The sequence below is a fragment of the Pituophis catenifer genome, unplaced genomic scaffold (genome assembly GCF_029215685.1).
Source record: "Pituophis catenifer annectens isolate HBS135680 unplaced genomic scaffold, rPitCat1.0.hap2 SCAF_2, whole genome shotgun sequence".
Classification (NCBI taxonomy): Eukaryota; Metazoa; Chordata; class Lepidosauria; order Squamata; family Colubridae; genus Pituophis; species Pituophis catenifer.
In genome coordinates, this window is record NW_027256882.1 from 225,698,997 (window position 1) to 225,723,981 (window position 24,985).

The 24,985-nt window shown below is 42.6% G+C and overlaps 1 protein-coding gene across 3 annotated transcripts; it reads right to left on the minus strand.

Moving 5' to 3' along the window:
* Nucleotides 1-1,612: 1,612 nt before the first annotated feature.
* On the minus strand, nucleotides 1,613-16,261 carry KCNV2 (potassium voltage-gated channel modifier subfamily V member 2). Of its 3 annotated transcripts, XM_070938619.1 has the most exons (3): nucleotides 14,773-16,261; nucleotides 7,594-7,880; nucleotides 1,613-1,789 (listed from the first exon to the last, which is right to left on the minus strand). In XM_070938619.1, exons 1-2 carry the CDS (start codon nucleotides 16,105-16,107, stop codon nucleotides 7,599-7,601), a joined length of 1,617 nt encoding a protein of 538 aa, XP_070794720.1. In that variant the 5' UTR covers nucleotides 16,108-16,261; the 3' UTR covers nucleotides 1,613-1,789; nucleotides 7,594-7,598. The 3 variants fall into 3 exon arrangements, with proteins under 3 accessions (XP_070794720.1, XP_070794721.1, XP_070794719.1); XM_070938620.1 differs by lacking the exon at nucleotides 1,613-1,789 and having other exon boundaries at nucleotides 5,635-7,880; nucleotides 14,899-16,261; XM_070938618.1 differs by lacking the exon at nucleotides 1,613-1,789 and having other exon boundaries at nucleotides 5,635-7,880.
* Between the last annotated feature and the right edge of the window lie 8,724 nt (nucleotides 16,262-24,985).

The following is a 24,985-nucleotide window of genomic DNA, read 5'->3' on the forward strand; positions in this document are numbered from 1 at the left end:
CACTTTCTGAAAATGAAATTGTGTATTTCTAAGAACACATCTGGAAATGTGACATATATGGAATGCACGTTGATACTCCTTAGCCTTATAGCTACTGCCAACAACATTCCCCATTATGGTTTTTCGCATGACTGCTATTTTTTTCCCCAACCAGTGACAGATAAAAGTGGCTTCCTGACAGGTTCCCCAAACAATTGTTTAGAGAATGTTTGAACCAGGACATGCTGATTCCAGTAATGTCCTTAAGTTTATTGAACTACAACCAGCGCTGAACATGCCAAAATCTTCCTACAGCACCATATCCAAAAAGTGATCAGCACTGAGTTCAACAAACTTTGAATAAAATTAAGTGTATTTAGGAGGTTCAATAAAATATCTCTTAGACTGACATTAGTGGTTTGCCTTTTTTCTTCTTCATACGTATCTCTTCCAACAATATATGGAACATACAGATGTTTCTTCTTTCCTCAAAACATTCTCATTGTAACTTAGCTAAGACTAAGATTGTCTGGCAAATTTGATCCAAAAGGAGAAAGATGCTTTAGATTTGGTGTGTGGGCAGCTCACTGTATGTTTTTGTGACACCAACAGACACAACAAGCTTCCTCACTCTGAATCCAAAGCTCCATGCCTGCTTTAGGTTCCAATAGGTAATTTAACAATGTTAATTGAAACTGGCAATCCCATTGTTAAGGAAGCATTAAGTGAAACATCATGCTATGACCATGCCAACTTATGACATTAAATCAGTCCTGGTTCCAGTCATTAAATGAGACATGTGACTCACAAGTGACTGTGACTTGGGAAGTCCTGCTAGCTTCCTTGTTGCTGGAAGCCAGCTGGGAAAATTGTAAATGGCAATCATGTCACTCACGGTTGCTGTGTACCATCAGAAATTTGAAATATTGTCAGGTGCCTAAATTTCAATTATGGGATTATGAGGATGCTGCAAGGGTTGTAAGTGCAAGGATTAGTCATAAGTCATTTTTTTCAATGCTGTTTATCTTCAAACAGTTGCTAAACAAATGTTTGTTAAGCGGGCATTACTTGTACTACTCCCTGGGCACCTGGTTTTGTTTTGTTCTGGGGTTTTTTTTGTTTTTGTTACAGAGAGAATTTAAATCCCAGTTTCCCAAATCCTAAACCAGGGATTGCCAGAGACAGTCTTCAGATATGGGATTAAAAGTTCCTCTGTGTGGGAATCATAAGTGGTAATTCTGCGTCTGTAGAGTCAGTGTTGGACATCATGTCTTAGGCCACCATTCAGCTTGATCTCTTGGGCCTAATTATTTCAAATAGTTCTCTATGTCAGCAAAAACATTTCGTTAACTTTATCTTATGCACTGAAAAATAAAGTAGGTGCAATTTTTTTTTCAATTGCAAGACAATTTATGAAATAAAGACAGACTACAAAGTGGTCTCAGCAGCCCCTTTCTATTCTCATCCCCCTGTGTGTTTTATCACCTTAAAAGCTAAACAGCTTTATTGTACAAAACGTTGTAAACATTGATCCGAAAAGCTACAATATCTGCACGCATGCTTATTTCTGGACATTGGAACATGAGCCTTTCCAAACTTCACACCGATACCCATGCTGCTGGGAATACTAGGTGTTGTAGTTCCAACAGATGTGGAGGGCAGCAGCTTGGGCAGGGCCATTTCGATAATAGCTGAAAATGAAATGGATACTTGCCTTGTGTGCACCAAATCAAACTGGCCGGGAATAGCCTACAATTTATCCAATAAAGTTTTGTTCCCCAGTATGTTGCTAGGCATTTCCTGACATTTGCTGAAAAGAAATGACAGCAAATTAGGTTAAACGAGAGTGGAAATGCTGCTTAGAAAAAAAAAAAAAAGATTTAGAAGATTAGCTTGAAAATTAATAATTCCTTTGTTCCCTGATGAATGTTGTGCTAAAATAAGCCCTAAAGGGACTTTCCCTCTCTTTTCCTCTCCCACCCAGTTATCTCTTCCCGTCATTTGATATCTATCTGCGGAATTTTTCTGGAGGGTATGGTGAAAAATGTGACAATACTGGCCACATAATAATGGTCAGGTTGCCATCTTGACTTTTTTGACGGCACCTACAGCTGCCTCTACCTCTCCACTTCTCTCCCTTCTTTTTTCCCCCTTGGCAATGCATCCGCCTCTTCTCTTTAGCTGTCTCTCCTCCTCCACCCCTTTTCCTTATGCTAAGAATGGGAGAAAGACGAAACTGTGTGCATGTGCCGTGTTGTTTCGTTGTGTGAAGGAGACCAATTGGCATATGCAGATGGAGGAGCAATTCATTTAAAACCAGTACCTTATTTTACACGCAGTTAATATTAATCAATGGATAGTCTCTTGTTCTCCCTTGCTTTACTCATTTTTTTTTTTTTTTTGGCTTCTCGCAGATATATTTACACACACCCACAAGTGTGTGACACATACAAACACCGATGGGGAGAAGGAAAACTCCAGGACTGGTTTCAGCTGCAGAGGGCAAACTTAAGTTGGAGATAATGGGCATTGCCCAGGAAGGCTGTTGTGACCTCTTCCTTTTAGGTAAATACAGTTGATTGATCACTGTAAGAGCCACAAACATCCTTAGACCTTCCAAGGATGCCCGTCTGTCAGAGAGATTCCCTCCGACTCTTTCTCTCAAGCACGGTGTGTGCTTCAGTTTCTGAAGGGAAAAACAACAGATGGTCCTCTCTGGCGTAGAGAGAGAGAGAGGAAAGTGCTAGCTGAATTTATTGCTTTCCATTGATAGATAAGCATAATCTCCTGAGGCTGCCAACAACAGTAGATTCTGTAGATATTTTTGTCTGCTAGCTAGTTCGCTGGAGAACGGCTTCTCCCCACCCCCACCCCCACCCCCACATCCTTGGCTAGCTTCCCAATTGTATTTCACACTCATCTCGAGAATGTGATAACAGAGCTGTAGTAGCTCCAAATCACTTGATGTGTTTCGGGACCGCCCAGGCTCTGTGGCTGGAAAAGGTCCTGTCGTTGGGCTTATTAATAGATGCCAACAGTACAGCCCCTGCCCAATATGGAGTCACCTCCTCCCCTCCCATTCATGACTCTGGAGGGTTTCCATCAATTCCCAACATCTTTTTCATCCTGTTCCCAAGCCCATCGAAGTTGGTGTCTGTTTTTTGCCTTTCATCCATTGTTAGCATCCTATTCATATCAATGGATTTCAATGTCACCTTGGCAGGTATTTATCCTGACGGATATTGCAAATATGCAAAATAACGGTTGCTTATGAGATACATTTTGGATAGGAGGTTTTGAGCTCTCTTTCTCTCCCTTTCCTGTCCCTTATTGGGAGATGGTAATTGACAGTACTCCTGTTTTTCTAGTCACTATGTTTTTTATCCCAACTTAGAGGATTCTTTGCTGTCAAAATACTCTGGTTTCACAATAATGTTCTTGGTAGTAAACTGTGTTACATTAGAATGTGTATTGAACCTCTTGTTTTTGCCCACAGGGTAAAATAGAATTTAGAATTTACAAGAAGCAATGGGTGGAAACTGATCAAGGAGAAAAGCAACCTAGAACTAAGGATAAATTTCCTGACAGTGAGAACAATTAATCAGTGGAACCACTTGCCTCCAGAAGGTCTGAGTGCTCCAACACTGGAGGTTTTAAAAAGAGATTGGACAACCATTTGTCTGAAATGGTGTAGAGCAGGGGTGTCAAACTTGCATCGTCATATGACGTATTGTGACTCCCCCCCCCTTTGCTAAAAAGGGGGTGGGCGTGGCCAGTGTGTGACACATCTGGCCTGCAGGCCACGAGTTTGACAACCCAGGTGTAGAATTTCCTGTCTGAGCAGGAGGTTGGACTAGCCGACCTCCAAAGTCTCTTCCAAATCTGTTATCCTGTTAGAATGGAATTTCAAATAGAACGGGAATCCCTTTCAACAAATTCCAAAAATCTTGCCTTCTGGGTAACGAGAAAGAAATCTAACAAAAGAACTAGAGGTGGTTAAAAAGGTGAAGCTGATGATGGCACAATGATATAATCAAAGATCCTCCTGTTTTTTAATGCACAGTGCTTCAACTGAACTGTCACAGCTTTGTTGGAACTTTTGTGGCCCCAAGCTGACTTTTGGGGCTGTACCTTGAGGATAGCTCTGCAGAGAATCATCTTCCTTCTTTGATCAATCAGCAGAGGATTTGGTCATTTTCATAATTCAATAGTAACCAGCAAGCACAAGACATACAATATTTAGTTTATTAAAAAATGAATGTTCAGCAAAACAAGTCAACTGTCTCACAACTAATCTAAGGCTGAGGTAGCATCTGGGAACAAATGTATGTTTGCTGAATCCTCACTACATTCTCTATATTCCCAGTTGTCTAACAAAGCCTTTCCTGATGTGTTGATCTATCATTCAAGACTTGAGGCCCAGAGACCACGTTGGTTGCAGATGAAAAGAGGCTCATGCATCTGAAGAACAGAGGCAGGGGGGAAAATCATAGTCAGACACAAAACCCTTCTCTGATATCCTGCAATCTCCATAATAACATTTGAGTATGTGATTCGTATGAAAATTGGGGTTTTTATCTTCCTACTTTGTGATTTCTCTCCTGCATGTTAACAAGGGTACCTGCTGAGTTTTAATGTGGACTCTCGGAATAGTTAGAGGGTTCGGTATCAGAGTGCACTGTAGTGGCCTTCCAGCGTAGATAACCTGGATCTGGCCAGTAGAGTCCCCAAAGAAGTAAACCCTGTGCATCTACTGAGAGGACCATTGGATGAATTCGCTTCTTCACTGGTACTTTTAATCCACCCCAATCCCAAAAGACTCCAGGTGTCATATAATTAAAACAAGCAAAACCAAAAAGAACTGAAGTCACAATAAAAGCATGATCAAAAAGCCAAAGGCTCACTGGAATAGAACTGCTTTGGGTTATTTCCAAAAGATCTCCTTTCTCAATTCTTGAGGGGGGGGCTATTCTACAGAGTGGGGACTAACAGAGAGAAAGTCTGCCATTTAATTCCCATGAAATGGGGAGACTTTCCCCAGACCCTCTACAAATGACCAGCCTGGAGAAGCAGACTCAGTTTTTCTGAAGCATTTCCTGACACAAACTGGTGCAGCATCATTTAGGATAACAAGCAGCACTTTGTATTGATCTTGGAAGTGCATTGGCAATAACTGCAGTGTAAGTGTAATTCCTCCCAGCCAGGAGTCTGGATGCAATGTTTATACAAAGGTAGGAGAATGGCGCAAATTATTTCCTTCAGTAGACACTCCAAAATTGGATCTTCTCTATCAGGAATGAGCCTTAGTTCCCCTTTCTTATGGTCCTCAAAGCCACCTACATTGTTGAAAAGGGAACTTGATTCAAAACAGTAGAAGCATTTACTGTAAACTTTAAATGAGTTTATCATGAAAAGAAAGAAAACAAAAGAGAGCAAGAGAGAGAGAGAGAAAGGAAGGAAGACAGACAGAAAGGACTATATAACTCCCACCATCCAAAAATAATGGGAGAAAATTCTACCCTATTGGTTTCGGCCTACCTACTGAAGCTTTTCTAAAATGAACTATCCACAGCTAACAAGAACTTCCCTTTCCTACTCTTGAGTGGAATATCATCCATCCATATCTATCTATTTATCTATCTATCTATCTATCTATCTATCTATCTATCTATCTATCTATCTATCTATCATCTATCATCTATCTATCTATCATCTATATCATCATCTATCATCTGTATATGTATCATCTATTTATTTATCTATCTAAAATTGTCTCAACAGAATTAATGACATCAGTCTGATGTGAGAGTATTCACCCACAGACTCAACTGTGAGGTTAAAGCTGTTCTTGAAGGTTACAGCACTGACTTCACCAAAGTTGTGGAGAATTTCTTCCATTCCAGAAGGTGCCACCAGACTCAGTTGTTAGTCCCGCACAATACATGTGAGGAAGTCAACAGCCTGTCTGGCATGAGCTCTCTTTAGCAGCCTTGCTCTACAAGATGCTCAGTTTGCCCTTTGACCAAACATCAGGCTGAATTTTGGGTCTTACGGTAAAAAAAAACAGAGGTGCAGGAAAGTTTGACTCCTCTGTAATATTATATAAAGCCAATATAGCCAAACAAATAAAAAAAATTAAAGTGAATTATGCTACAGTTGTTATATTGGAAGCTATGTAGATTATGCATTTGGATTACTAAATTACACATTTTAGTTCTTTACATTTCAACTGGACATTTGATTTGCATGTCCCATGCTGTTACATCACTCTCTCGCTACTTCTGTTTCACTCTTTAGGTTATATATGGGCATCAATTAGCAAACACTGGTATTTTATTACTTAGAAAACTATTTCTAAAATTTACCCTGACAACCTAATCCTAATTTCATATGCCCTAGATTCAGAAAACAGTTAAAGAGAGATTCGTTTAAACGAATCTTCAACATTGTGCTTTTCAGATAAATTGGACTGTGGAAGACTAGAAGAAAAGTACTTCCAACTGTTCTTCTTTGCAATCAAAATTATGTAGTAAAATGGACACATTTCTGCTTGACAGTCTCCAAAACATCTGCCACATCAGTAGAGATGTCCATAAAAGTAGTCCTCAATTTACGACCACAATTGAGCCCAATATTTCTGTTGCTGAGACAGCTGTTAAGTGAATTTTGCCTTATTTTATGACCTTCCTTGCCACAGTTGCTAAGTGAATCACTGCCATTCTTAAGTGAATCCGGCTTCCCCGTTGACTTTGATTGTCAGACGGTAGCAAAAAGTGGATCACATGAGCCAGGACACTGCAATTGTCATACATACGATATCAGTCAGTTGCCAAGCATCTGAATTTTGATCATGTGACCATGGGGATGCTGCAATGGTCGTAAGTGTGAAAAACGGTCATAAGTCACTTTTTCAGTGCCATTGTAACTTCAAACGGACACTAAACAAACTGTCGTAACTCGAGGACTATCTGTACTCCTTTGACAGATCGTATCTGCAGACCAAACATCTGACATTGCACACTATTTATCCTGGTTCTTAGCATCTTCTTCCTTGACTCGTTGTTGGATCCCGGTTTCAAGGCATTATCAGCTGTTTGAATATGAGTTGGAATCTGTATTAAGCAAATTAATAAGAGAGAGGAACTCAACACAAATCTCTCTCTTTAAATGAAGCTTTAAGTGTCATTTCTAAGTCCATCCTCCTCCTCCGTCTCTTTCCGGAGTACAGGTATTCCTCGACTTACGACCACAATTGACCCCCAAATTTCTGTTGCTAAGTGAGTCAAACGTTAAGTGACTTTTGCCCCATTTTACGACCTTTCTTGCCACAGTTGCTAAGCGAATCACTGCAGTTCTTAAGTTAGCAACTCAGCTGTTAAGTGAATCTGGCTTCCCTGTGGACTTTGCTCGCCAGAAGGTCGCCGAAAATGATCACGTGACCCTGGGACAATAACTGTCACAAATATGACTCAGTTGCCAAGCGTCTGAAGTTTGATCACATGACCAAGGAGATGCTGCCATGGTCGTAAGTGTGCAAACGGCCCTAAGTCACTTTTTTTCCACGGTCGTAACTTTGAACGGTCAGTAAAAGAACAGTTGTAAGTCAAGGACCACCTGTATTAATTGTATCTGTGGCTTGGGGATGGGGCTGATCGCTTTCCGTAACACTCCGACATCTTCTTCATGGCCCGTTGCACGAACTCCACTTTCCCCCGGTCTTTCTGTATGGCCGTGTACTCGTACGCTTTCAGCTTGCCGTAGTAATCCGAGAATTTATTGTAGAGGACGGAGATGGGCATGCCGTTCAGGATGATCCCAAAAGCGATGCAGAGGAACGCAAACACCCGTCCCAGGTGGGTCTCCGGATACATGTCTCCATATCCCACAGTAGAAAGGCTTACCTTTAGGTAAATAAAGGAGTGGGGGAAATCATTCAGAAGAGCAAGAAGTGGACTTTTCGATAGAGGATCATAGATCAGTGGTTCTCAACCTGCGATCCGCAGACTCTTGGGAAGGGTGGGCTATGATGATGTCATAGGAAGTCCGTGAATCTTGAAGAAATATTATGATTTAAATCTTAAATCTTGGGGGGGGGGGGTCGGTGGCCATGATTCATGGCCACAAAAGATATTTAAAGGGGGTCCCTGGTGAAGAAAAGGTTGAGAACCACTGTCTTAGATTATCAAAATAGTAAAAAGGGGTCCCACATTGTTGCATTAGAACTCTGCCTTCTACAGTAATCTCTATAAAAGCCTGCTAAAACATACTGCTAATTCATCTGCAGGGATAGCCCATATTATTAGATAGCAAGTCTCAAGAGTGGGCTTCAGCCTGGTGCCTCTTCCTGAGAGAAACATAATTATCTAGTATTTTTTTAGGACAGGAATAGTGCCACTAGCTCCCCCCTTGTTTTTGAAGGTTTCCCACCCCGCACCTCAACCTTTGCCCACAAAATTTGGCGTCAAAAAAACTGATACCCAACAGCTTGCTTCGTTTTAAACTATGTACACAAATCGTTACATCTCTTGCATTAAGCTTTTAAATAAGTCTCAGCCAGAAGCCAGGATAAAGGACAAAAATCAGTCTTCCCTGAAAGGAATGTATGACTAAAAGGGATACATCTGGTCCCCTGAAGGGCTTGGTAGCTGAATCTTAATAACAAAATGCAGCTCTCAGCTATGAAAAAGGCCCACTGATGCTTTGAGCATGATGCCCCTCAGCTGTTCCATTACTTACCTGACACTAAAGTTCAGTCAGTGCTGAAAACCAAAATTGAGTGCAGCGGCGAAAGATTTAAGGGCATGAAAGCTAAGGGGGAAATTTCTGGGGAGTCCCCTTTCTCTTGGGGACTACCTAAGTACAGATAGTCCTTGACTTATGACCACAATTGAGCCCAGAATTTATTGCTAAGTGAAACATTTGTATAGCAATAGTAATAGCACTTAAGACTTATATACTGCTTCATAGTGATTTACAGCCCACTCTAAGCGGTTTACAGAGTCAGCGTACTGCCCTCAACAATCTGGGTCCTCATTTTACCAACTTCGGAAGGATGGAAGGCTGTGTCAACCTTGAGCCTGGTGAGATTTGAACTGCCAAACTGCTGGCAGCCGGTGATCAGCAGAAGTAGCCTGCAGTACTGCCCTCTAACCACTGCACCACCACGGCTCATGTATGCTCCATTTTACAACCTTTCTTGCTACAGTTAAGTGAATCACTGCAGTTGTTAAGTTAGTAACATGGTTGTTAAGTGAGTCTGGCTTTCCCATTGTCTTTGCTTGTCAGAAGGTTGCAAAAGATGATCACATGACCCCGGGACACTGCAACCATCATAAATATGAACCAGCTGCTAAGCAGCCGTATTTTGATCACATGACCATGAGGATGCTGCAATGGTCGTGAGTGTGAAAAACGGGCATGTCATTTTTTTCAGTGCTGTTGTAACTTTGAATGGCCACTAAATGAACTGTTGTAAGTCAAGGACCATCTGTGCATATTTAATTTGCTTAATGATCAATCCAGGGCTGAGCCCATCTTTAGTTAGGCCCTAGGATACACTGTCTGACATACACTCACAAAAGTAAAACTCACAATTCACTAAATACTTCTCCTGTGATCATTTTTGAATGATCTACTGCTTTCCTGGTGAGACCAAATTCTATTTATATTGTGTCAAACCATTGCAGCTTCGTGGCCTTTCAGAAGCTTGTTGAACATCCTCTCACAGAGGTGATTTGCATGTAGATTTGGGGGGGGGGAATGCAAATAGGGAAAATCCTATATTTTTGTTTAATTGTTGGGATTGTTGCTATGCTTGATAACGAGTCTGACTTTTCAGATGCAGAGCTGGGGGAATTTGTTCGTAGGGCGCACCTGAGAGAAATGTGATTAGTCTGGGGCTCCAATGGAAATTGGCTCACGGGAATTGAATGTAAATGGCGGAGAAATAGCTTGGAAAATAAACAACAAGATGAAAGGGAGACGTGTTATTGACAATAGCCAGCAGTTACAGAACGGCATTTTTCACTCATGTGATTTCCTGGAGAGCATAGGAAAGTAGCTCTGCGTTGTTCTTGGTGTGATTTCATCGTCTTTCATGTTAGGTACAGCTGGGACAGAAAAGCGGATCATCAAAAAAAACGCTGCTCTGAATTATACATGTGACTATATTTGTACGTACTCTGGGGTGGAAGTTTCTTTCTGTTCCTCAGTGCTTCGTGCATGGAAATGTGAGAACAAGGGTGGCCCCAATGCCAGACAGGCTAGCTAGTCTAAAGCTATTCAATTGTGCCTTGCCGCAGATCAAAGGCTGACCTTTTTCTAGGAAAGAGGCTCCTGTTCTCCTTCTCCCTTTTCAGGAATTTGGGGAAATTTTAATTTTGATTAGGAATAGTTATCTATGGCAGTGGCCCCCAATCTTTTGGGTACCAGGGACTGGTTCTGTAGAGAGAGTTTTTTTCGGCGGACCGGAGGCGGTGGTATGATTTCACATGCTGCCTGCATCCCATAGATGGGGCTTCACTTGTTTGCATGACCCAGTTTCTGGTGTGTCACAGCCAGTGGTGGGATTCAAATAATTTAACAACTGTTTTTCTGCCCTAATGACCGGCTGGGTGGGCGTGGCCATGATGGGCGTGGCCAGGGTGTGTGACAGGCAGCACTCGGCCTCCTGCACCCCCCGGGAGCATTAAAGGGCTGCAGGGAGGCTGCCCCATCCTCCCATGCCCTGTTTTGGGCCTAGTAGGTCTCCCTGCACCCCCTGGAAGCAAAAATGGGCCATGGGGGGGCTGCACCACACACCCCTGCACCCCGTTTTGGGACTAGCAGGCCTCTCTGCAGCCTCCTGGGAGCAAAAACTGGCTGCGGGGGGACTCCTGGAAGAGGCGGGGTGGGGAGGGGAGGGGCCAGCCAGCAATTTAACAACTGGTCCACCCGAACTGGCCTGAACTGGCTGAATCCCACCACTGGACTCATAGTCCAGTGTCGATCCACAAACCAGAGGTTGAGGACCCCTGATCTATGGAGATTCTCAGTCATCCAGGTCATGTGCTTTTTCCACAAAAAAATTTCTTTGAAAACATTTCGCTTCTCATCCAAGAAACTTCTTGGATGAGAAGTAAAACATTTTCAAAGGAAAAAACCTAAGAAAGCCTACTTGCCTTTTGAAAAAAGCACCTTTGAGTTTAGAGTTGTCCTCAGTGCTGCTGCATGTGGTTTCAATTTCTGTACCTGTCTTTCAAGCCTATGGGTTCTTCCACCCTCTCATTCGGGGACAGCCCTACAAGAGATGTTTCCACATCTGTATATTTCCCTGGAATGAAACTGAAATCCAAGAAACTCAAGAACTGTCAATCAGAATGACGACCGTACCCTGACAAAAGGACCCTGATGCCCCTTAGCCATCTTGCTGAAGTATAGGAACACAATGTCTGTGGAGATTCTCAGTCATCCTGGTCATGGTTTTCCCAAAGACGCTTTTTCAAGAGGCAACTGGACTTTCTGGTTTTTCTTTGAAGATGTTTCGCTTCTCATCCAAGAAGCTTCTTCAGCACAGAGCTTGGATGAGAAGCGAAACGTCTTCAAAGAAAAAACAGAAAGTCCAGTTGCCTCTTGAAAAAGCACCTTTAGGACATACAGGAACACAACATAAACATTTCACTTAAGCCCCACTTTTCCTTTGAAAACTAATTTGGATAAACACTCTTCTTCACCTTCATTGAATGTGAATTGGTAAAGAAAAAAATGCAATATTATTTTCTGCACAGTATTTAGTGCCTTCTCATCTCAACCAGCCAGGCACAATTCAATTGGGGTAAAAAAAATTCTGTGCAGTTATTCCTGCATATGTGTTTCTGCTACTTCTATGCACATACAGTCTATGGAAGGGAGGTGGCACCACCATAGATGTTGTGACATCACCATTTTAATGACATACATTATGTGATTGGCATCTTCCACATCACAATTGAGCCATTATGTAATTGGAATCATTTGTATGATGACGTGTCATGGCTTACGGGACCTGTCATGGCTTCCACTTAATACCTATGAAACTGTATGGACTTGCATTAAAGCAAGGCTGGGAAGCCCAGCAGAGGTGGTATTCAGCAGGTTCTGACCAGTTCTGGAGAACCGATAGCGGAAATTTTGAGTAGTTCGGAGAAACCATAAATACCACCTCTGACTGGCCCCGCCCCCATCTCTTCTTTGCCTCCCTAGTCCCAGCTGATCAGGAGGAAATGGTGATTTTGCCGTAACCTTCCCCTGGAGTGGGGAGGGAATGGAGATTTTACAGTATCCTTCCCCTGCCACGGCCACCAAGCCACGGCCACCAAGCCACGCCACGGTCACCAAGCCACACCCACAGAACCGGTAGTAAAAAAATTTGAATCCCACCACTGAAGCCCAAGGTCTCCAGTTGCTGCTCAAATACCACTTAACACTATTGCTCTGCATAGTAGCTGGATTTGGTGCAAGCTGTAATTTAGTAACATGTGGAGACCCACAGGTTCCCCACCTCGGGGTTACAGAGAATGAATCTGTCTGATTCATTCATCAGTTTCTCAACCTTGGCAACTTGAAGACGAGTGGAATTCAACTCTCAAAATTGGCTGGCTGGAGCATTCTGGGAGTTGAAGTCCACCCATCTTCAAGTTGCCAAGGTTGAGAAACACGGGACTAGAGGAACCTGTGAAAGGAGCCATAGGTTGTACTCAGTTGTTTAACAAGTCACAACTAGTGTTGTCAGGGGTCATTTGAATGAAGCTCAAAACAATTGCATGTTGTGGTCAGTGAAGAATCTTGTCTTCAGCTGCTACTCCAGGCAATTTAGCAGGATTACTGAAGGAAGAATTGCTAATATATATCACCCATATGCAGAATAAGTTATGTCGCAGATGTGTTATTTAATGTCACCAGCAAGTATTAGAATTGAGCAAAGCCCATTCATCTTCAGGATTTATTCATGAGGATACTTTGCTTTCTATTAGTTGGTACCCTGATTCTGGGTGATATTATTAATCAGATTATGGATGATCATAAACATGTAGTCAGTTCACATACATCTGAGTAAAACACTAACAATGATGTATACTTCGAGTGTTGTCCTCTAGCTTCAAAGAGAAAGCATTAGTGGAGATGTGTCGTAGCGTGCTATGTATTCCTAAATTGGCTTGACAACTTCTGGAGCAGATGCTAGAACCACTCCAATTTTATAATCACCTTGGATGCAGCTGTTTACAGAGCCATTTACATTTCCCATTGGACAATATTCGTGTTCCTGAACTTTCTTAAATGGTAGTCTTATTTTTCAATTCCAGGGGTAAATCAAGGTAACACAAGACATTTTTTCCTCCCTGGAAGTATATGTAGAAAACTATATATACCCCAATGCAGAATCTATCACATGGGATGATGCATGCATATTGCGCCACATGGAGCAAAGCCAACATTGGATATACGGTAGAATATCCATCCACCCAGCCAGCTCTTGACGTAAGATGGTAATTCCAGTTTCCATTTTTGATTAACCCTGGCAAAAGAACAGCTGAGAGAAAAGATCACAGAGAAATTTGCAGGACACACCTTTGTCCAGTTGTTGTTTATCCAGGACACCAGATTTATTGGGAATACAATTCTCATCCATCACTAGTGGCAGCCTCTATTGTATTTCAACAACAGGTCTATAAATTATAAATTCCGTATCACATTACAATCCAGTGACCCAGCCACCTCTCCCATTTTGTTATTTTTGGCCATTGTTACTGGCTTAATAAAAATAAAAAAGAAAGCTCATCTCATGCTCTGATTTATTGTCAGTTGTTTTGGGAACCGCCCGAGGAACTTCTGTGTCTGTCATCTGTGATCATGCCTGGCATCTTCCTGTCTCCTGATTTTTCAGAAACAAAGGGCCGTGCCAACTATAAGTTCTACATGTTTTGTGGGCATCAATCTCATTTATTCTTGGTACATTATTAGGTGAAACCATCCTTTAAAAGATTTTAAAGACCTTTGTTCCTCTCGCACATATATGCTAGTTGTTCCCGACTCTAGGGGGCAGTGCTCATCTCCATTTCAAAGCCGAAGAGCCAGTGCTGTCCGAAGACGTCTCCGTGGCCCTGTGGCCGGCATGACTCAATAGCAAAGGCTCACAGAATGCTGTTACCTTCCCACCAAAGGTGGTCCCTATTTTTCTACTTGCATTTTTTACGTACTTTCGGACTGCTAAGTTGGCAGAAGCTGGGACAAGTAACGGGAGCTCACCCCGTTACATGGCACTAGGGATTCAAACCACTGACCTGCCAACCTTTCGATTGACAAGCTCAGCGTTTTAGCCACTGAGCCCCGACTGAAATCATCCTTACTACCTCCATAAATAAGTAATAGCTAGCTGTCAGTTGGCATATAGAAACCTCTGAATTTTTTTAAAAAAAGCATGCAGAAAGCTCTGCAAATTTCAGGCTTCCAATATGTTTTCCTTTCTCTGCTTTCTTCTTTCTCATGCAGTAGCCTTGAGCGCTGCAAGAAGACCACCCGTGCAGAACACTGCCACAAAAAGACATCCAGTTCAAGCTGAGCTTCACTGATTACAGACTGATCTACTGAAACAGATGTACTGAAGCTTACAGTAGGAAGTGGGGTGGGGTGTCTGCATTTACATCTCCTCTAAAACCAAAGTCTCAGAACAGATGTTCAAAATCTGGGCATATCCTGCTGCTTTCATAACAAGCAGCTTTTCTAAATAAAGAGCAAGAAGAGAGGGTCAGGTCTCAAAAGAGTACAGCAGGTACTTACGGCAGCCCACCACCAGGCCTGAGGAATGCTGGTGAAGTTTGTGCTAACAACATCATGCTCCACAGTGTAGACCATGGCTGAAAAGGCGGAGATGCCCAGGACGATGAAGAGCAGGAGACAACCCACCTGCTGGTAACACTGGCGCAGAGTGAAGCCAAAGGCTCGGAGCCCTGTGGAATGGCGGGCTAGCTTCAGAATGCGAAAAATGCGCATCAGGCGCATGATGCGTAGCACTTGCCCTACTTTGCCCACTCGCCCCACTTTTTCAATCTCATGTTCATGCTGGGACCCATGCCCACCAGTGTGGGTTTCATCGATAAAAAGCTCCAGCAACAGCTGAAGGTAGAGGGGCAGAATAGCAATGAGGTCCACAGCATTGAGAGCGCTACTAGCAAAGCGGTGTAAGTCAGGGGTAGAGAGCAGTCGCAGTATGTACTCTAGAGTGAAGAAGGCCACGCAGAAGGTCTCCACGTGTTCCAACACTGGCCGTAGCTCTCCAGTGACTTTGTCCTTCTGCTGCAAGTCCTCGACTGTGTTGAGAGCAAGGGCCACCACGGATATGAGAACAAAGAAACTGGAGGCAACCCCCACTGCTTTCGCCATGGTGGAAGAGAAGGGCTTCTCCATGAGGTTCCAAAGGCGCCACCGTTGCGTGGCATAGCGCATGTGGCAGAAGAGAGCCTCGCTCTCCTGGACGGCCGCCTGAGCACGGAGCTCCTCTTGCACTTTCAGTTGGTCATTCAGCTCATCGCATCTCTCTTCGAAGCAGATCCGGCAGCAACGGGGCGTGTATTTGAGACGGACCCCCCAGTAGCTCAACTCTTCCAAGAAGCTGTGGGGGCACAGCTCATTTTGTACCTGTAACACCCCGGAAGCATAGAAGTTGTAGACCAGCTGGAAAACCGCAGGGTCTCGGTCAAAGAAATACTCATCCCCCTGAACCGCGTAGTCATCACAGAGGCCTAGCTGGCAATGGCGATCAGTGGAAGTAACCAAGCGTCCGAGGCGGGTGTTGGGATAGGTGGCCACTGCCTGGTATGTGAGATGGTAGGTTCGGCCACCAACATTAATGTTGAGCACTGAGGAGGAAGCTAATGTTCCAGAAGCAAAAGTGGGGTCAAATGCAAATATTGAAAGGAGTCTCTTCTGCTCTTCCTCCTCCTCTTCCTCACCCAAGTACTTCTCAGTTTCCTGGAACAACTGCAATCCATAGGGAATAGTCGCTTGGGTGTCTATGTGCTCGGCTGCCTTGCGTTCTGCAGAAGACTCCAGTGGCGTTTCAGCTGCTTTTCCATCCGAGATGGAAAGTTGCTTCTTTTGACTGAAATTTCTCATGGGTGACACTCTCTAGCCCACCACCCACGTTTTCAGAGGTGTTTCTTGCCACGGTTTTCCGGCTCTGCTTCTTCCTGCTTGGAGCATTCGTGACTAGAGCTGCAGCCTCACATTTCACTCCAGTCACTCTTCACTCACTCCAGTTGTTGCTAAAACTCAGGATGGGATGCAGGCATGGGAAAGGGGGGTGGGGAAGGAGACACTGCTGTTGATCGCTTTAATCTTGCTGACAGGGAAGAACTGAGTAGTTACAGAAGGGGATTTAAAGGCTATTATCCTATTTTAGCTTCGGCTCCCTTTATCTGTGACGTGAAGGTCTACAGAGCCAATAATCTTTGGATAATAATTTTTTAAAAATGTAAGTATATCAAAATCAATATATCGCTATTGGGATCCTTTCAGTATGTTTCCAGAATGAAGGAGAGCCTAGGGGTTCTCCCATGAAATCCCTCCTTTCAAATGTTTGTCTTGCCCTCAGTTTCCTCTGCCCCTCCTCAAAGTGTGATCCATCCACGCTTGTAGAGCCGTTCTATTGGCTGGAGCAGATTTTACAGCGAGCAAAGCTAACACCAATTTCTGTTAATGCTCCAAATTGTCAGTTCTGTGGTAGCGCAGAGATTCAGGTTCATTCAGAGCAGACTTTCTCAAACTTAGTTACTTTAAGATGGAGGGAGAATTCCTCGAGTTGAAGTTCACCCATCCTAAAGTTCCCAAATTTGAGAAACACTGACCCAGAATATAAAAGTAATTGTGTCACATCTACCTTATCACTAGACACAGAGAAAGGGACACTGGATGGCGAACCTTAGTTTGGAAATCTTACCATTGTTTTGTTTCAAAGCCAGGTTCTGGTCCCTACATCCATGAAGACAGAAGGTGGATTATGCCTGGTCAGACCTCAAAAGCTAGATGCCAACTATTTCAAGCTTTCAGTACCTGATTCAATGCAATGGACTCTAGTGCTCTGCATGGTGGTTTGTTTGATTTTTTAGCTTATTGCTTTAACAAAGGGAGAACATTAGGCAAAACACAACATAATATGCACACCAGCTTAATTTGTACAATTACTAACCGGGTGCCTTTGGGAACAGAATATGGAATGGTTTATTGTAGTAAGTGAAATGACCCTGCCGTTTGCCTTTGACCCCAATCATTGTCATCTGGCGATCATTGATGTATTTGCTCAGGCAAAATTTAGAGCAAAATATGTTTCTCACCCCAGTTGTAGTAGTTTAATCTTTAGTGAAGCAACACTTTTCACAAATGTTGATGTACCTGCCTTTAGACTTGTAACCACAAACATATTACAGTCCATTAGTGTTTCAATGTCTGCAAATTGTATCTGTAAAGGAGAAACACCTATAGCTCTCCAGAAGTTGAATGACTCACCATTGAAATGTCTATAGAGATTCTCAATTATCCAGGTAATGGTTGTCCCAAAGGTGCTTTTTTTCAGGAGGCAACTGGACTTCCTTGTTCACCACTGGCCACACCAACTGGATTGCTGGCAGTTGTAGTTCACCCGTACCTAGAACGTAACAGATTTCCCCATCTCTGCTTCGAAGTCTCAGGATAGGAATCTTTCTGCTTCTGTTCCTGGGATTATTTTAAGTAGAGATCCCAGAGGTTGAACATCACATATGTGTGGCGTTTGGCCATGTGTTTTGCTTTGTCTTTCCTCAAAGGGAAGAAGGCATTTTGTAATAAAACTCTTTATGAACATCGTTCTGCTGCTTATGGGGCTTTGTAAGACTGGCCTGTGGAAGTGTTTTTTTAAGACCCATTGATTTCAGTGGCATGTTCTCTAGAGCAGGGGTCTCCAACCTTGGCAACTTTAAGCCTGGTGGACTTCAACTCCCAGAATTCTGGGAGTTGAAGTCCTCCAGACTTAAAGTTAGTTAGTTAGTTAATTAGTTAGTTAGTTAGTTAGTTAGTTAGTTTATTTATTTATTTATTTATTTATTTATTTATTTATTTATTTATTTATTTATTTGTCAGATTTATATGCCACCCTTCTCCCGTAGGACTCGGGGTGGCTCACAACAATAAAACAACCCGACAATAGATAAAGATTAAATAATATTAAAAACCAATTTAAAATCCCCAAATCCCCAAGTTAAAATCCATGGCAGATCAGGGAAGTTGCTGAAAGAGCCATGTCTTTAGGTCGGCGCAGAAGGTGTGGAGGTCAGGGGCTGTCCGTAGCCCGGTGGTCAACCCATTCCAGAGGGTCAGTGAAGTCCTCCAGGCTTAAAGTTGCCAAGGTTGGAAACCCCTGCTCTAAATAAAGCCCCATATTTGTATGTCACATGCAGGTTTTCTCTTTCCCTCCCCCCCACATGCATTTCCACAGCTGCTTGACGGGTATTAGGCTGTCCAACAGCTTAAATCTGACTTACGGGTTGGAGTGAATGTCAAATATTTATTGGCACAAACTCCTGAACGCTTGCCATGAATAAACAACAGAGAACTTGATAAGATGGGTGATCACCTGACCTTTTTGTTTAATTCCTCCCCCACCCCACCCCCTCTGGTGTGCAGGCTTTGAATTCTGCCTTGCAATTCATTTGTGGGATATTTCTTTTCCATTCGGATGAAAACTCTTCCTGGGATGATCTTTGATTTTGGCGTGGAATTGGCATTGAAAAGGGGATTGGTAAATGGATCGCTCCCTTTTGCTGTGTTTCTGATGTCTCTGTAGTAATTAGAATGCATGTAGATAAGCAATATTTGGCTAGAGGGGCTAACGCATGACTTGCTGATATTGGGAATAAGATATTCCAGGTGCAGCATAATAGGCACAGTCAGATGTGCTTTGAGAAGATGGAAATAGGCCGTGGATCTTAACTAGCTTTTCCAGGCTCGGAACATCATGAAATGTGGTGTCTCTTCTCTTGAGGTTGATGCCAGAGGTTGGCTACAAATTATATCACTGCCAGTTCCAGGTGACTGCCACTTCACTTGTTGTTGTAAAATGACATCAGTCAATGATGGAAAAGCATTCTATATTATTTGTGTGTGTGTGTAACATACAAGATATTAAGGTGGGGGGAGTCCAGGGGTGCTATTCAGCAGGTTCTGACAGGTTCTGGAGAACCGGTAGCGGAAATTTTGAGTAGTTCGGAGAACCAGCAAATACCACCTCTGGCTGGCCCCAGAGTGGAGTGGGAATGGAGATTTTGAATATTAAGGTGACCAATCGTCCTCCTTTAGGAAGGACAGTCCTTCTTTTGTAAGTTCTGTCCTCTCTCGAAAAGTGTCCTCCCACATGTCCTCCTTTTCGATATTTGAAGACTAATCTGTAAATCTCCGTATTCGATTGATGCCGATCCGATCCATTGTGTGTGATGTGACATATTTGTATTTGACATGACGATTGTTCAAGGCTCGGTACAGTGTGGCGAGATGCGATTATGAAATGCATGCGCTCCGCACAGAATTGTTTTGAGAGAGTGTGCCATGCGCAAGTGGCTTTGTTTACTATTCTGTATTATTGTTGCAATGAATAAAATGTTTCTTTTATTTACAATATTTTTTTTTCAATTTATTTGTGTCTTCCTTCTCATTGTAAAAAAGTTGGTCACCTTAGCAATATCCTTCCCCCAGGAGTGGGGAGGAAATGGGGATTTTGTAGTAACCTTCCCCTGGAGTGGGGTGGGAATGGAGATTTTGCAGTATCCTTCCCCTGCCACGCCTACCAAGCCACGCCCACAGAACTGATAGTAAAAAAAAAAAAATGAATTCCGCCACTGGGGATGGCTCTCTTTGGGCTCTCCAGATGATAGTTTTAAAAAACTAATGGGTGTGTAAAAAAGAACAAGGTTTCAAGAAATCGATCAACCATTTAAGGAAATTAATTTATTACAAATATGTCACAATACATATCATTTTGGAACAGGGTATGTTTTGCTCTGGTTAGGCCACCTCCCTTTTTGGCCCTGTCCATGTTGGCAGGGTAATTCTCAGCAAGTCACACAACTCCATCCACAAAATTCTGTCCAAGCAAAGTCCATCTATGCTGCCTTAAAATGAACAAAAGTTTAGTACAGGTAGTCCTTGATTTACAACAGTTTGTTTCGCGATCGTTCAAAGTTACGACAGCACAGACAAAAGTGACATGACTGTTTTTCACAGTTAGGACCTTTGCATCATCCTGAATCAAAATGCAGGCTCATATTTATGACCATTGCTGTGTCCCAAGGACATGTGATCTCTTTTTGCAAGTCCATGAAGAAGCCAGATTCACTTAATAATCGGGTTACTAACTTATCCACTGGAGTGATTCACTTAACAACTGTGGCAAGAAAGGTCATAAAATGGAATAAAACTCACTTATGTCGCACTTAACAACAGGCATTTTGGGTTCAAAATTGTGGTCTTGAGTCCAGGAGTAACTGTACTGCAATAAACAATAGATTTGTTGTTTAGGCAAGAGCTTAACAGAACCTTTCCGTAAGGCAAAACATCATTAAAAAACTGAATAATTTGCACACACAGTTCCACCATTATGAGAGGAGAAAATATTTGCAGAAATTAGTTCCTTGCTTCTTATGTAAAGCCCAGTACCAAAGAGAGAGCCTGCCCATTTCTCCAGACACAATGCCACTTAATTACCCCTGTAATAAATTCCCTCTGTTATTTTCAAATATTTTATTTTTAAACGGTGCAGGTATTTCGGTAGACGCAACCAGCCAATGCCCTGGGGAGAGAGTGTGTGTCTTAAATGAGCCTTGTCAGGAAGCTGTAATCTATCATTCACTGCATGAGAGGTCCCCAAGAATGTTGGCTGTCTGCATGGTGACGCAAAACAAATGGCCAACGAATCAGAAGAAAGAGCCAAGGACCACTTGGGAGACAAGCAAGGAAGAAACTTATGGCTCTTTCTAAATTAAGGCTGAGAGTTAATGGGACATTCCAGGGTTGCCAGTCAGCTGAAAATTACAGAATGCTATTATCGGGGGGAAGATTAACTACTAAATCCACAAATGTCAATACTGGTTTCTGAATGTACATCTTTGGGTTTAAAATAGGATCATTTGAAAATGTCAGGTAAATGCAAAAAGACCAATCGAGTAAGAACTTAGTTTTTAAAGGTCAAGTCGGGAAACAGTTCTTTTTTTGAGGTCCAGAGAACTTGGGCTGATTGTATCAAATAAGCAACAAGGACTCTGGGATCACATTTTGAGGGAGATACAGTATCTTCTAGGATTAGCCTAAATGTCCAGATCTTGAGTTTTAAATTACATCACTTTTAATGGCAAAAAAACCCCCAAGTGGCTTACAATTCTAATAAACAGAATTTCATTCATTCATTCATTCACTCACTCACTTATTCATTCATTCATGCATCCATGCATTCATGCACATATTGCATTGCATTGCATTGCATTTATACCCTCTCAGGGGAGGGTATTAGGTTGAGTTGAAATCCACAAATCGCACAGCATGTTCCATGGTTAATCAGGACCTGCATTTGAATCTCCCCAATCCAGTAACTAATGTATGTCATCAAAGCAAGAGCAATCTATCAGAAGACAAATATTATGATATGAAGCAGACCAACCTTGGAAAAGCTTTAAAATCCCACCCCAACAAGTCTTCTTATTTATTTTTCATTTCTTTAATAGATATAATGATGATGATATTATCCATTCAGTCGTGTCTGATTCTTGGCGATTCTATGGGTCAGGTCTCTCCACATCTTCCGATCTTGCACTACTTCTTTGAAATTGTTCTATGCTCTGGATGGTGTCAGTTTTGATGGTATCCAGCCACCAAATATAATTGCTTTCTCCAGTGAATTTTCCCATGGTCAAAGTAAGTGAGACATAGTTTCCCGATTTTGTCTTTTAGTGACATGTCTGAATTAAGACAAGACAAGACTAGACTAGACTAGACTAGACTAGACTAGACTAGACTAGACTAGACTAGACTAGACTAGACTAGACTAGACTAGACTAGACTAGAAGAGTTGGAAGAGAGCTTGAATATCTTCTAGTCCAACCCCCTGCTCAGGCAGGAAACCCTATACCATTTAAGACAAATGGTTGTCTCTTCTCTTCTTTAAAACTTCCAGTGTTGGAGAATTCACAACTTATGGAGGCAAGTTGTTCCACTGGTTAATTGTTCTAAATGTCAAGAAATTTCTCCTTAGTTCTAGGTTGCTTCTCTCCTTGATTAGCTTCCATCTATTGCTTCTTGTCCTACCTTCAGGTTCTTTAGTGAATAGCTTGACTCCCCTCTTTTTTTGGCAACCCCTGAGATATTGGAACACTGCTATCATGTCACCCCAGCCCTTCTTTTCATTAATAGATAATGGGATAGGAATAATTGTAGAAGGAGGCACCAAAAAGGTCAGTAGAAATAGTTGAGGTGGCAACCATGACAAGATAATGGAAACTCCAGCCACGTTTAATATGTAGCATGACATATAGAGTATTTATGCTGCATTTTGACTGGTATCAGAAAATTAAGCAGGTTTTTAGGAGACTATCGAGACCTATCAGGGCTGTGGGCTAATCCTGGACCAAGAAAACCACAGGGACATGTCCATGAAATCCCCAAGCATCATGTTCAATCTGAAGTTTTTGCTTCATGAAAAGAAGCATTGGAATCTTTTCCTAATGAGCTTCAAAGCAAATGGTTTGTGCAGTGTGCTTCTATCTCATCTTTCTTTCAGCAGTTGAAGATACAAAACATTCTTCTCTCTTCTTCATCTTCATCATAACAAACCTTAGAGCAAAGTGAACAACTATGGCAACTATATGATTTGTGGACTTCAACTCCCAATATTCCCAAAGCAGCCATGCTGGCTGAGGAGGTCTGGGAGTTGAAGTCCACAGGTGGTAAAGTTGCCATAGTTACCCACCCCTGCCTTAGAGCTAGGCTAGCCTAAACATTAGCGAATAGGCCAAGGTCATCTAGCTAGGCCAGTGGAGGAGTGAAATTTAAAGCTTGCTAATCAAACACATTAACTACTACCCTATGTTGGCCTTGGATTAACTCTTTTCCAGTTCAAGCTTTAATCAATTCCACTCTCTTATTTTACACAGATAATGCATTAAAAACTTGATATGCAGGGGATGTTCTACATTTGCTCTTCCCTTTTATTAGTATGTGGGTGTAAAAGCAAAAAGAGTAAAGAATTCTATTGGGATATGAACTACCTTAACTGTTAACAGAACTGCAAGCTATATTTTGAAACGGAGCTTGTTGCTTTCTGAGAGAAAGGAAAATAAGGTGTCCAAAGAGAGATATCAGGCAGCTGTGGGTCGATAGAAAATATACTGACCAAATTCCATTAAGGTAGGAATAATGGTATACAAGAGACAGGGTTCCAGGAGAATAGAAAGCCCGTCTAAGCCAGCATCACTTCAGAAGGCAAGAAAGAAAAGTGAATGAGAGATAAAGATGGGCTGATTGGGAAGATCTCTCTGGTATCAAAGAATAGGAAGATCGTACAAGTAGTCCTTGACTTACAACCCCAGTTGAGCCCAAAATTTTGGTCATAAGTCATTTTTTTCACTGCCATCAAATGGTCATTAAATGAATGCAGGGGTGGGTTTCAGGGGTGGGTGGGTTACCTTTGCTACCGGTTCGCTTGCAAAGCTTCTGCGCATGCACAGATCGTATTTGATGATGTCTAGGTGGGTGGGCGGAGCCTCCCGCCACTGCTGCTACTGGTTTGCCAGAACTGGGGCGAACCGGTGGCAACCCACCACTGAATGAATTGTTATAAACCATGAACTACCTGTATACAGAATAGAATATAGACTTAACAGTTGGAAGGGATCTTGGAGGTCTTCTAGTCCAACCCCCAGCTCAAGCTGGAGACCCTATAGCAGGGGTGTCAAACTCAAGGCCCAGGGGCCGGACCTGGTCAGAAGGGTACTTACAGTAGATCTGGCCCGTAGACCTGCCCTAGAAACAGCGAAGGACCAGCCCGCGGTGCTTCTGCCAGTGAAAACAGACTCGGGAGCCCATTTTCGCTGGCAGAGCGCTCAGGCCACCACAGGCACCTGCAACATAAATGATGTCAAGCTGGCCACGCCCACCCTAGCCACGCCCACCCTGACTCCCTGAGTTCAAACACAACCCTGATGTGGCCCTCAATGAAATCAAGTTTGACATCCCTGCCATATAGCATTGGAAAAGCTGGTGGAGAATATTGTTTAACAGCTGTAGGGTGCTTTGCACACACACACACACAAAAAAAAATGGTTTGGATTAGGCACTTTTCCTGTGCTTGGAATTGGCAAGCTGTGTTAGACAAATCTGAAATGGAAAGCCAAAAGTGGAAAACCTATCCAGGGAAATGTCCTCAACAAGACAAGCACAATTAAGAGAGAAAGGCAATGGTACACAAACAGCAAAACGGAAGGTGAAAAATTGCATGAAGCAATATCAAGAGTTGCTCCTAAAATTTACACGTCAGAATCAGAAGCTGTACTCATCAATGTATAGCCCAATAATTGTTAATGTACAACAAATCATGGTTAAATTTTCATATGGTAGGCCCTGGGACTCCATGCTATACACTCTTGATTGTATTTCACCAAGTAGGTTGGTCAGCAAAGCTAATGAGCATAATTTATTCTGCAATCTTCTATGCGCTTACCTAGTGGTAAGGTATTAATAATCATACATCCTTGGCCTAACAGATCTCCATATAAGATTAGAAAGGCATTCATTGAAGTCCTCTTTTTGGCTCAGTTATAACTTCAGGAATTCTTCTAAAAGCTCTAACAATGTTTAAGCAATGTTTGGTGGCCAGGACATTCAACCAGGGGTGAAATGCTCCCAGATTGGACCGGATCGCCCAGTCCGGTAGCGATCTTGGCTGGTGGCTTGATCTGGTAGCGATGGCGGAGCAAAGCTC